This window comes from Echiichthys vipera (assembly GCF_963691815.1).
Source record: "Echiichthys vipera genome assembly, chromosome: 5".
Lineage (NCBI taxonomy): Eukaryota > Metazoa > Chordata > Actinopteri > Perciformes > Trachinidae > Echiichthys > Echiichthys vipera.
Genome location: NC_139830.1, coordinates 23,236,598 through 23,249,489, shown reverse-complemented (window position 1 = coordinate 23,249,489; position 12,892 = coordinate 23,236,598). Strand labels below are relative to the sequence as shown.

At 39.2% G+C, this 12,892-nt stretch overlaps 1 protein-coding gene across 4 annotated transcripts in view; it reads right to left on the bottom strand.

Annotated features, from left to right (window-relative positions):
• The window catches only part of LOC310946718 (neurobeachin-like), a gene marked incomplete at both ends in the record, with an annotated part of 214,607 nt that overhangs the window by 146,453 nt on the left and 55,262 nt on the right, over positions 1-12,892 (bottom strand). For all 4 annotated transcript variants that reach the window (XM_083913262.1, XM_083913263.1, XM_083913264.1 and 1 more), the window contains 6 exons: positions 2,172-2,291; positions 5,494-5,620; positions 7,604-7,725; positions 9,258-9,353; positions 9,584-9,684; positions 12,389-12,620. In XM_083913262.1, the coding sequence (XP_083769388.1) occupies positions 2,172-2,291; positions 5,494-5,620; positions 7,604-7,725; positions 9,258-9,353; positions 9,584-9,684; positions 12,389-12,620 (798 nt within the window). The remainder of the gene's footprint in view (positions 1-2,171; positions 2,292-5,493; positions 5,621-7,603; positions 7,726-9,257; positions 9,354-9,583; positions 9,685-12,388; positions 12,621-12,892) is intronic.

The following is a 12,892-nucleotide window of genomic DNA, read 5'->3' as shown; positions in this document are numbered from 1 at the left end:
TCGTGGGAAATGTTAAGACCAAGAGTTGCAGAGTATTGCCTTACTTGGCACTTGTGGGAAGTGTGAAGTGATGGTAGAATATTTGTATGCCCCTTCATTCTATACATTTTTACATGTTACTCACTTGGTTTACATAATTTAAACTATTATACTGCTGTGTCTGTGCTATGATTTTTAGTTTCTCCACATGAAAGAAAATCATCCTCCTCACAATATTGCTACTTTTCTTTTCAGGTGTGGGGAAATTTCTCTACAAAAATTATCTTATACAATTCAAGGCAGCTTTACTTAATGTGGTGGAATATTTTATGAACAACACTTATATTTCAACCTGTCATTTGCACAACGTTCTCTTCAGCTACTGTGTGAAGCACATCTTTGGAAATGTGTCTCATCTCTGTAAGTCCAAGTTGCTTTTATACCTGGGGAGGACTGTGTGTTTCATTTTGGCTTATACTCTCAAACATGCAATATGTCATACATTTTAAACAACATCTGTCTGATGGTATCTACAATCTATGTGCACATATACTGTATACAGTAGCTCCTGAGATTTAATAGGGTTTCCCTCTGTACATACAGTGCTGTGAAAAAGTATCTGCCCCCTTACAGATTTATTCTGTTCTTGCTTTTTTGTGACAATGATATGTTTCAGATCATCAAAAAAATGAATCAGACAAAGATAACCTGAGTAAGTACAAAATGCAGTTTTAAATGATTATTATATATATTAGGGAAAAAAGCTATCCAAACCAACCTGGCCCTATGTGAAAAAAGCAAGTCTGTAAAGGGTTACAAAGCCATTTCTAAGGCTTTGGGACTCCAGTGAACCACAGTGAAAGCCATTAACCACAAATGGAGAGAACATGGAACAGTGGTGTGATCAGTAGTGAACCTGACTCCAAGAGCACATAGATGTTTCATCCAGGAGGTCACAAAAGAACCCAGAACAACATTTAAAGCACTGTAGGCCTCACTTGCCTCAGTTAAGGTCAGTGTTCATGATTCAACAAGAAGAAATAGACTGGGCAAAAATGGCATCCATGGGAGAGTTTCAACCACTGCTGACCAAAAAGAGCACAGCGGCCTTTCTCACGTTTGCCAAAACACATCTTGATGATCCTAAAGCCTTTGGGAAAGTATTTGTGGACTAACAAATCAAAAGTAGAACTTTTAAGAAGGTGTGCATCCTGTTACATCTGGCGTAATACACAGTATTTCGGAAAAAGAACAACATAGCAACAGTCAAACATGGTGGTGGTAGTGTGATTGTCTGGGGCTGCTTCAGGACCTGGACTTGTAATTGATTGAATCATGAATTTTGCTCTCTACCATCAAATCCTGAAGGAAAATGTCCGGCCATCAGTTTCCGATCTTAAGCTCAAGTGGTTTTGCAGCAGGACAATGATCGGAAGCATACCAGCAAGTTCACCTCTGAATGGCTCAAAAAAACACAAAATGAAGATTTTGGAGCGGCTTAGTCAAAGTCCGGATTTAAATCTGTTTGAGATGCTATGGCATGACCTTAAACAGGCCGTTCATGCCCGAAAACCCTCAAATGTGGCTGAAATAAAACAATTCTGCCACAAATGTGGGTGTAGATTCCTCCACAGCGATCCATCAAGCGTTTTACGACCCATTGCCAGTTATCGCAAAAGCTTGATTGCACTTGTTATGGCTAAGGGTGGCACAGCCAATTATTAGGTTTAGGGGGCAATTACTATTTGACATAAGGCCAGGTTCTTTTTGATAGCTTTTTCTCCTTAATACATGGAATCATCATTTAAAAACTGCATTTGTAATCACTCAAGTTATCTTTGATATAAAAATGTGTTTAATGATCTGAAAGATGAAATTGTGACAAAAAAGCAAGAACAGAAGGAATCTGTAAGGGGGCAAATTTTCACAGCACTGTACTTACAATGTTTGATATTCCATCTATCACCTACTGCTGAACATATGTGTGATGAATATTTATTCAAATTAAGACTGCCAGTTATATATCTGAAAGATCCATGTTGATGTGGAGAAACATATTTTGCTCAATGAGCAATATTAAAGATATTCATGCAAGATGTCGATGTGGCAGCCTCATTCAGTCATGTTCCACTAAACATCAAAACCAGGAAAAAGGTCACAGTAGTGAGGAGGGTTAAAAAAAGGGTGCTTACATCATTTGTGTTGACGTGCCATGCCATGTCTCCATAAGAAACGAGCTGTCCGTTGACATAGCATCTGATTTCACTGTTCCTCCAGCGGCTGTAGATGTGAACTATACTGATCATGTACCACTGAGGGCGAGAAGAGAGTCAGATTGAAAAGCTTTGATAAGAAGGTCACCTAATTAGTGGGTCATTATCTTACTTTTTTTAGGAGCTTTACACTTAACTATATTTGACTGCACATGACTAAAACTACAGTTGACTTAGCTTTATTGAGCAACATCATCAACATTTCTGGTCTAAAATTTGTTTCTTCTAAACTTTGGATTAACTTCAAAGTTAATAGAAAGCCATGGCTGTGAGGTTCGCTGCCTACTGTTCTGAAATCAGACCATGCAGTGGAACATTGTGAATAATAGATCAGAGAAAAGGCTAAGAGGAGGCAAGACAAATCGTTTTTCACACTGCACAAAACCACGTCTGACACTGACTGTAGGTATCCAGGGTATAAACACTAACTACAGCTGGTCAAGTCTACAGCTAGAGAGGCCACAAAAATCACATTAAAGAACCCGTAAAAAGAGAAAATGATCTCTTAATAACTGTATGTTAAGAAAGGGAAATGATTTTCATATTTCTTAAAAAAAAGAGGCAAGCCCTTCCTGTGAGGCATATTTTTTATATACGAACAATTAAACTGTGACCTACATATCCTCAGGTGACTACATCTTCAGTGAAGGTAATTATTCCAACATTTAAAAACAAAAAAAGGAATTAATGTCATATGCATTAAAGCCTTTTTATATGTTGCACCCCTCAGCAAGTATAGAGAATTAAGACTCTTCAGTATTACGTTCTAGCTTCTACCAGAGGTGGATGAGCAGGCCTGAGGTGAAAGAGAAGCACGCAAACGGCTCATCAAGAGGACTAGACACATCAGAGCGAATCAGCCATAGGCATACATGTTTGTGCCGGCTTCAGACAGGAGGCGGAGGTGCAGCAGAGCTTCTTGGACGGATCGACGACTGACGATATGGCAGGTGCAACTCGCGGAGCACCGTGGGTGGATGGACAGACATGGAACCCAGGCTGCCTGCCAATGGAGCTAACGTTAGCGATCTTAAACTAAGTTATAGTTTCGGCGTCCTGAACCTGTGAGTTGCTGACAACTATGATGACGGTGTGTTTTTTGTCTGTACTGACAGTCCGCTCTGAGCTGGAGATTTCTTTGCTGGTGTTTTGTTGAAGACGTTCCCCTGTCAAATAGTGTTTCACATATTAGACAGCGATTGGTTTATGGATTAGTGATGTACCAACTAAAGATTGCCCGTATACGTTTGAATTTCAAATAGCAGAGAAGTGCACAGACATATCCTCCTACAGGAAAGGCATGTGAAAATGCCTCTCTAGGTACAAACTTTTCTCAGATAAAAGTCACTTGAGTCAATATCAGACATTTTAGAGGCCATAAACCTTTTTTGAGTGGAGTGGGACTTTAAGGTCAATCCTTCTTTTTTTCTGTGTCCATCTGAGGATTTATCTTATATCCTGTGTTGCTGATCCAGCGGCTGTAGTGCTGATGTCCGTTCTTTAGACTTAACATTGAAGGTCTTTCCAAAATTTCCTCATTAGCCATTGTTTTGATAAATGTTTTGCCTATTTGAATTTTAAAGTTGGAAACAGAGGGATCAGTTTAGCCATGAGTAAAAACTTTAGGATTCTGTCTTAGATATTTAAAAAGAACCACATAAAAAGAAACACTATGAAATGAAAGGGAACCTTAGCGCTGGACTGCTTCAGACAATAAAGTGGGTTCTTGTCATACGCCCATTTTCCATATGGGGCGTGGCCGGCCTCTGTTCTAAGCAGAGATTTGCATCTCTATTAAAACCGAGCTACCAGCTTGAAGATGTGTCTTTTACTATGACACCCTTGTCTAAATCAATGATTTCCTATATTGCACTGAGCAGCTGACGGCTGACAGGAAAGAGGGGAGAGACAGGGAACAACAGAGTGAATGAGTGATTTTTTTTTGTAGCAGGCTAGTTTTTATTTTATTGGTTAAAGTTTATGAATAATTAGAGGTGCAGCCTCTTGAGTGACAGCTAGCCGCTGGCCCTCACTTCGACTCAGAGGTTTACGTCAGCCAAATGGACGCATCTCTCTCCCCCAAATCAATCGTCCATTTTTTTTCCTACAGTCTATGGTAATAACAAATAAAGGTTTAAAAAAATCATCTTTTTAAAAAAAAAAAAAGGATTGACAAGAACTGGCGGCCATTCAGAGTTTCTCAGCCCTCAAACAACTTTTATTTTATTTTAAGACTTTATGGAAAACAATTGAATTTGAACAACAAATGTAGAAAAACTTGCCTCTTCACAACTTATTGCTGCAGACAGCTATATGGATGCAATCCGGCAACACAGAACAGACCCAAAACAGTCAAGAGGCTCATTGTACAAACACTGAAAGACTGGCAAAACCTCAAACAGTAGCAGGCAATGGGTTGTCAATGTCTTCTTTGACTGTGTGACCACTGTTTAGAAGTTTGACCCATGAAGGGCACTGTGCGCAGTCTAATGTAATTACAGCCTTCTACACACAAAGGTAAGGATACTTAAAAGAGGATTCATGGCTGAGGGGAAGAGTGCAAACTGCCCGCAGATCATTTAGAAAGGCACTTATTCGCACATGTCTGAACCCAAAATCAATTAAAAAATTAATTCAATGTGTTTTATCTTTTAAGAGCTTCTTCAAAACGATGCCCGTGGCAGTAGGAATGGGTTGAATTCCTGTTTCCCAGGTGTTATTGGAAGGCTGTAATTGTTTGACACATTTGAGTCTCTCTTCCTTCTCTGCAGGGACAGCAACACTACATTTAAATGCCATGCTAAATTAAGTTTCATTTTTTTCATCTACATCTAGATCCAATTTCACCTGTGAGACTCCTCTGGGGTTCTGAAACACTTCAAGTATGTTTTAACATTCAATTTTAAAATGCAGATGAAAGAACAGGTGGTGGGGTAGGGAGTCAGGGGTAAATGTGGGGTAAAACTGCAGGATGTTTCAAAACTGTGGTGTAATTTCACGTTTTTCAAATCAAATCTGAAGCTTTTATAGCTTCTCTCTCAGCACAGGCCACAATTAGGTGCAATTATAGCATTCGGTCGGTTGGTATAATGCAATTCATGTTCAGATGTGGCTTAAGTATACTTGAAGTAGTTACTAAGTATGTCTTAAGAGTCTGTGCTTCAATTAAAATGGCTTGATAATATAATCACATGTCATGTAATAGCTAAAACATATGATTAAAAGCCAAAGCTGGTCTTACCTTCCTGGGCTGAAAATCATACTTCACACAGTGCTGGAAACCTTTTCCTTTGGACTTGAGTGATGTAACGATCAAGCAGTTACCAACAAAATGTGCAGAGTACCCAATGCCCTTGCTGGTCCGAAAGCTGTAAACAAAAACATGCACAGTATATATCATGAGCTGCAAACTTGACAGGGTGAACTCCATTCATTTATCAACAAGAAGGATCAAATATATATCAACCCGGCTGAGGTGGAATGTTTCTGACAGCCAATTTACACATTTTGTTGTGTGTATTTCTTTGGATCTTTCCCACTTGACTATAATGCAAAACCATATACAAACCAGTAACTGAAACGACTACTTCCCTCTGCATAATAAAATTGGGACAAACATTACTTTTGAATGTCCCTCGCTATGCAGAAAGACACAAAGCAATTTGCAAGAGTAATTGACAAGTAATTTGTACGGCTCTTATGAGAATTATGATATTACGCTTAACCAGTTGGAACAGGGTAATCCCCGAGGTGAGAGCTCCTACAAATGAGGCATGAGGACGCAAGAAGAACTTACTTACTGTAGATGATGAGAACATTTCAGTGATGCTCCCTGGGTCTAATACCTCCACTCTAGCCCCTTTCACACATGCACTGCAAACCTTAAATTATCTAGACATAACCCAGAGGAGCTGTACGTGAGAACGCAAATGTCTAATCAATCAGCCACACCGGACATCAAACCCTGTTTACCCTTCCTAGTTCAAAGCCTGTGAAATCTCTGACTGAGTCCATATGTGAAAAGAGCAGCTCATTCTCCGGAGTTTCACAGCAAGCGAGTGGGCGTGTTGATGACGTTTCAAATATGCATTTGCCAAACCGAAAGAAAACAAACATCAGACAGTGAAGAAGAAGGGTAACTGACACAAAGTTTGGTGGTACGTGCAGGGCTAGAGATATAGAACCCCACACCTATTTACCCCTGAGCCAGCCAAGACGCTCCAGTAGACAAGTCTGCTTGTGATTAGACATCAGGTGGAAAGCAGCAACCTTGGTCCACTTGTGAAGATACAATTATTTTCTTGTTGTCAACACGCCCTACCACTGAGCTATGAGGCCCAGGATTAGCTTGGCATATCTCAGCCTTTTTGTCAGTAAGGAATCGCTGCCACGTGAATACCAACAACTTAGCAAGGGCAATAATTCTTTCTTCCCTTTTTGATGTTACACATCAGAGAAATGGCAGAGAAATGCAGTCCTTGCAAGATGAGTAGATTCTTTCATTCATACAGTGTGATCCAGGTAAAGCAATGGCAGCCAGCAGACAATTCAGTGAACTAACTTATCTCTGACCAATTAGTGTGAATAGTCTTCCCTGTCAGCCAACTCTACCTTTTCATCATTTTTATCCCTTTCTCTTTCATTCTCTTCCAAAACTCTGTTATATGTCACATTGCATTTAGTGATTTTCTCCCAAAGCTCCTCTCATAAACAGAAAGAATGGCAGCTGATTATCACTTTTGGGTTATTGATTTTAACACTAATTACCCACAGACCCCTGCAAGAGCTGGTGTGTGGGCCTTATGTGGTACATATTCAAATCCAAATGAATACCTCCACAGTGCCTCCCAATGTAGCAGTCTACCTCTGTAACAGCCACTACCAGTCACCGTAGTTGATGCATCCATGGGTTTTAATCTCAGTAATCTCACCTAATTCCGCTCCTTCTCTATTATAATTCATGAACATTATCTGGAAAAAAATTAGATCCTTTCACAAACCGCATTACGTAAATTGTCCCAGTGTGTAAAAAATAGTGTCTGTAAAACTAGTTTAACCTTGAAATACAAGTTCCAGTCATAATCTGGTTAGATGGCGAAATTACTGTAGGTCACAGAGTATCAGACAGCATATTGATCCGTCAATAAAGCTGCCAGAAGCTTTATTGGTCTCTGCAGAGATGGAGGGATTCCTAATACAATGTTAAAGCAATTAGATTGATGAAAAACAGGAAAGTGTAATTTTCTTCTCTCTGTCTAATGTAGGCATGCTGTTACAGTACAGCACCCCTGTGAGAGGGCGTATTGGAGACACTGGGAAAATGGACCACAAATATGTAATTATTTACTCACCAGTAGAGATATGGTTTGTCCTTGTCAACATTGATGTTATTCAAGGGATCCATCCTGAACCAGGTGTTGAATGTAAACCCATTCGGATAAGGCCACTTGGCAATAGGAGGTAAAGCAATGGCCTGGGACAACATACAATAGAATGGTGATTTTATCACTGATATTGGAACAGACATATCAGTATTGAGATATATGTTTTCTGATATGCGCTAATATGAAAAATCTTTTTTTTTTAGTAGAAAGCTGTCTTTGGGGTGATTTAGAAATTATTGCATAAGGTAGTTTTTTAAGCAGATCATGGTCTCCAATTGTCTGATACTGTAAATACAGTGCTAATGTTTATTTAGTTATTTATCTTATTTTAATTTATTCTTTTTTTTCCTCAGTGTTCATTTCTATAATTGGCTGAAAATGTAATACATTGTATTTATAATAATGTTAAATATTCTTTTTAAAAAATTCATGTTTTTTTTTCTTAAAGCAACATTTGGAGCACCTTTACAGAGTCATATCAGTGCAAAATTGAGCAGATTTTGTCTTTGACTGAGAAAACCTAAATAAAAACAAAAGCTGTACAAATATTCTCCCATTTCATTGAGTGTTCCAACTCCAGACCTTGTAGGCCTACTTTTTTCCCACACAGACAATGTATCATATAAGGGAATCAATAAAGAATTGGATCGATAAGCAGAATCAATCCCGGCACTGGTATAAAATCAAATTTATTTCCATCCCATCCATATTTTATAATGGCAAGTGTCGAGCCTGTGCAGTAAATCTAGCCATGATTCTAGTTTAATTTGCATTTGGGAGAAGTTGCTATTAATCTCTAAGATTCTAGACAGAGTCATTCAAAACATCTTTTTAACCATCAGCTTTATTTATTTACTAAATTAAATTAATAAAAATACTGTATTGTGATGACTCACTTTATCAACATGCCCAAGGCATGATGCAAAAGTAGTGAACAGTCTGTTCCACTCTGTAGCAAGTGTAACGTTCTGTCACAGGCTTCCCATCTCCCTCTATGTAGCCTCTCTACTGTCTCTGGTTTCTGTCAATATGTCATGTCAACTACCAAAGATAAACTATCAGCAGCTTGAACTGCACCCATCTTATTTACCCACACTACAATGTCAATCTTTCTTACACAGGGTAGGTTACTCACATGTTCTCGTCTATAAACCCTCTCATTCATTTATACTCTTGCTCCACTCAGTATATGGGTACTGTAAAGTATATACAGTATTAGTAGAGGTGTTACCATTTACATGCAAAGGGCACCTCACATCTATTATATGAAATCATAAAATACAGTAGTTGATGGGGCTTCAAAAACAAATAAGAATGCATCTTCACAACATTATTGCTGCAACAAACACATCACAATTTCATGAAAAATAACTTTATAAAGCCAAGATGAATAGATAAATAAGATATTTTTGGAATTACTTTAGTTTCTTGAACACAGCATATGTAATCTTTGATTTGCATCACTGTGTAGTATAGAGATTGTTTATGATAATATGTGCGCATTAATTATCATGTTTTTTACCCTGATAACCTGCAGATCCCTAATTAAATGCACAAATACCATTATTACAATACCATTATTTTAAAATTGATTGCAGAGTGGAAACATGTGAAAGCTTACTGCTGCACTGCGACCAGGAAAGTTGAAGAAGGCATCTGGACCGTGTCTCTGGGGCATCTGATTCAGCACCGACAACATTTTGACCGCATGCCTCGGCTGCACAGGTGGCAAAAATAAAAAAAGAGCAATAACAAGACAGTCAAGGCTTTCTCTCGGACTGTTTGGACTGCAGTCAATACACAGTCAATTACCTCATTCTGCAGTTTGTCAATTACAGTACAAGCCCTAAACAGATTAGTGTGATGGCTCTCTGGGGATGACTCAAGTGACACTGTTAAACCAACAAACACTTCTAACTCACTCTTTCAGCCCCTGCTATCACTTACCCATAGGCCTCCTTCTCCCCGTAGCATGCTGAAGAGCAATTTCAGTTCCTTCACTGTGATGCTGTAGCTGGCCAGCACTCCCAACATGTCCACTAGCAAGTCTTTAAAGGCAAGATAGCATGCATGCATCACATAAACAAGAGAAGAACGGTCATTAAATGCAGCTGTAATTTAAAGGCATTATAATTCATCCACATTACACAGGAGGTCCTTTGTTAAAAGTATTCATATGCATCAACCCCTGAGATGATAAAAACAGTTTCGCTTTAGTTTAGCTTCATTCTGAGTTGTGAAATTCCATTATATATATCACAGTAGCACTTTCACTACAATTACATGGAAACTTACTTGTAATTTAAAGTGATGACTAAATGGTAAATGACCCAGTAACGCCGCAGGGAAAACACATTTAGATTCAGATCAGCTAAAACATAACTTAGAAGTTACACATTGATTTAATTTGCAAAGTGCAACATATTAAAGTGTAAGTCTGATGCAAAATCATCCCATGGTCTTTTTCGGCACTCACATACATCAAATAAGCCATCGAGACAGTTTTTTCATGTATAAACCATTATACATACGAGAAATCTGAGAGAGTCACTAACAGCCCGACGTGGCTAACACTGATTAGCTCGGTTCTGTACAGTGAAGGCATTAAAACAGCTTTTTTAACCACTAATATTGCTCAAAATATCACCAAACATCTGCAGTAGCATGATGAGTATCCCAACACAAAATGAGGCACCAACAACACAGTTAGCGAACCCAGAGTTTATTAAAAGAGTGTTTTGAAAGACTTACCAACTGGCCCTTATACCAACTCCTCTCGTAGTAAAGTCCATTCAAATCGATTACCAAATGCAGTCCAAAAGGAAGGAGCCCATTGATGATTTATTTAGGAATCGGTCACCTCTTCCAATTTTTTGGGGAACATGGAAAAAATGTCCAATACAGTGCAGTCGATGAGGGATGGGGAATCCATAGCCATCCCCATAGCAGTATCACAGCGGGTTGCGGTATTCAGTGATTCCAGGCCACGGCGAAAATGTCACTCTGTTGGCAGCATAGATATTCTTCTTCGCTGCCAATGGGCTCACAGTACCCACAGGCACACCAAAAATTGCCTGCACACCAATACTGCTAATGCTTACTCTAGCTGGAGCCCCCTCCGGCATCAGACGTCCCCACACCTTTGCCTGACATTTCAGTGTGGAGGGAAAGTTGGGACTTTTTCAAACCTTTTACATCTATTATTCACTTATATTTCACCAAACTGCAACAAGCCACAGAGTTTATGTGTTTTGCTGGAATAAAGCATCAATGGGCTCCTTCCTTTTGGATTGCATTTGGTAATCGACTTGAATGGACTTTACAATGAGAGGAGCTGGTACAGGGGCCAGTACGTAAGTCTTTCAAAACACTCTTTTAATAGGGATACTTTTGCTACTGCAGAGGATTGGTGTTATTTTGAGCAATACTAGTGGTTAAAAAAAGCAGTTTTAATGCGTTCATCATACTGCCCCCAGCTAATCAGTGTTAGCCACCTCCGGCTGTTAGCGACTCTCCCGGATTTCTCGATTTCTCTGTTAATGGTTTATACCCAAAAACACTTTCTTGATGGCTTATTTCATGTATATAATTGCAGAAAACAAAGACAATGGGATGATTTTGCGCCAGAATTAGACTTTAAAGTGACACTGACTTCCACAGACAATCCCTGTGACCTGAATATAGATTGTTTATTTTATTAAAACACAGACAATACTATGAGGAAAATAAAAAAGTTTTCAGTTTCAAAAGTATGTTTTCTTTAATAATATTTTTGTAGATCTCTGGTGTGTGGCTGTTTTCACCTTGTCACCTAGAGTCCTGAAGAGTGAGGCTTACCGATGGGAATGAGCTTTTTTCCATTCAAAATCTAAATCTCAGCTTTGCCAGTCTATTGTAATTCAAAATGCAGATCCATTAAAAGATACAGAAATATGGTTTGTTGCTTTACTGAAAGCTAAAACAAAGAAGGCATAACCCATGTGTTATGGCAGTCGGCCGTCCCCAGTTTGGAGAATCAGGCAGTAGGTCAGACATAGAAAGCTAAGCAATGAACTACTGTGAATGGGGGCAGCAGCTAAGCATATTTGAGCCACATAAAAATAATCAATATCAGTTGGAGTATAGATTAAATATTTAGAATATTGTCACCACTTTACTTTGTAGTCAGATAGCCCTGTATATGTTTACATGTGGGGGAAACTTAAGCCATTTTCTGTGAAAGCCACCAGACTCCATTGAGAAAAGCATTCATTTCTTTACAGTACACAAGAGTTGTTTGTGTCATTGAGTGACTTTGGTGTGTCAAAGGGTTAGGTACTAACAAAACTTAAAAAAACAAACCAGCCGATCAAGGCAGTGGTAAACTAGCAACTCCTGTGTTCAGTGAGATAAAATTAATGTTTGTGTCGATGGAGTCTGGTGGCTTTGATGAGAGCATAGGACGGCTTCAGTTCCCCCCACGTAAACTTGGTTGTCTGACGGCTAGTTAAAGCTGTGAAAATAGAATAAATATATCATTCACATAAACTGAGATTGTCTTTTAGGTGGCTTAAATAAGTTTAGCTGCTGCCCCCATCCACAGGACTATCCACAGGACTATCCACAGGATACACTTTGGATCAGTACCTCATACATCTCCACCTCTGAACTGGCCCTTTAACGTTACAACAATCAACCTGAAAATGAACAAACACGTACTAATACTGCTACTGAGCAAAAAAAAAAAAAGGCCCGCTGACACAATTATCATACCTGCAATCATGTCATCCACCGAGCTCATTTGGAGCAGCACCTGCTGGATCAGGCCCACCTCAGTGCTTGTTTGCAGATTCCGAACACTTTTTCGAAGGATGGCGGTGAACATGCTCCAGATTTCAGCCTGGCAGGTGACATCGCAGTGCCCCAACAGCTCCACCATGCAGCCAATGCTTTCTGCATCCTGGATAATGAAGTTTGTCTCCAGATCAAACTCACCACCCACCAACTGCAGAAAAAGATGGGACAGTTGGGGAAGGTAAAAAGAAGATTAGATTTTTATGCCTTTCACATGCTTTTTAAATTATATTCTGCGCACCAGGATGGAGCGCCATAGATAAACTAAACTCTAAACGAAGCACACTAAGCATTTCTGTCTGATCAAGCTTTCAGTCTTGTCCTCGACCAGGCTTTTTTCTCTGAGGGGAAATTAACCAAGATGACCCTGTCATCATTTTTCAGGTCAATACTCTGATATTAAAGGGTTGACCAGCACCAGGA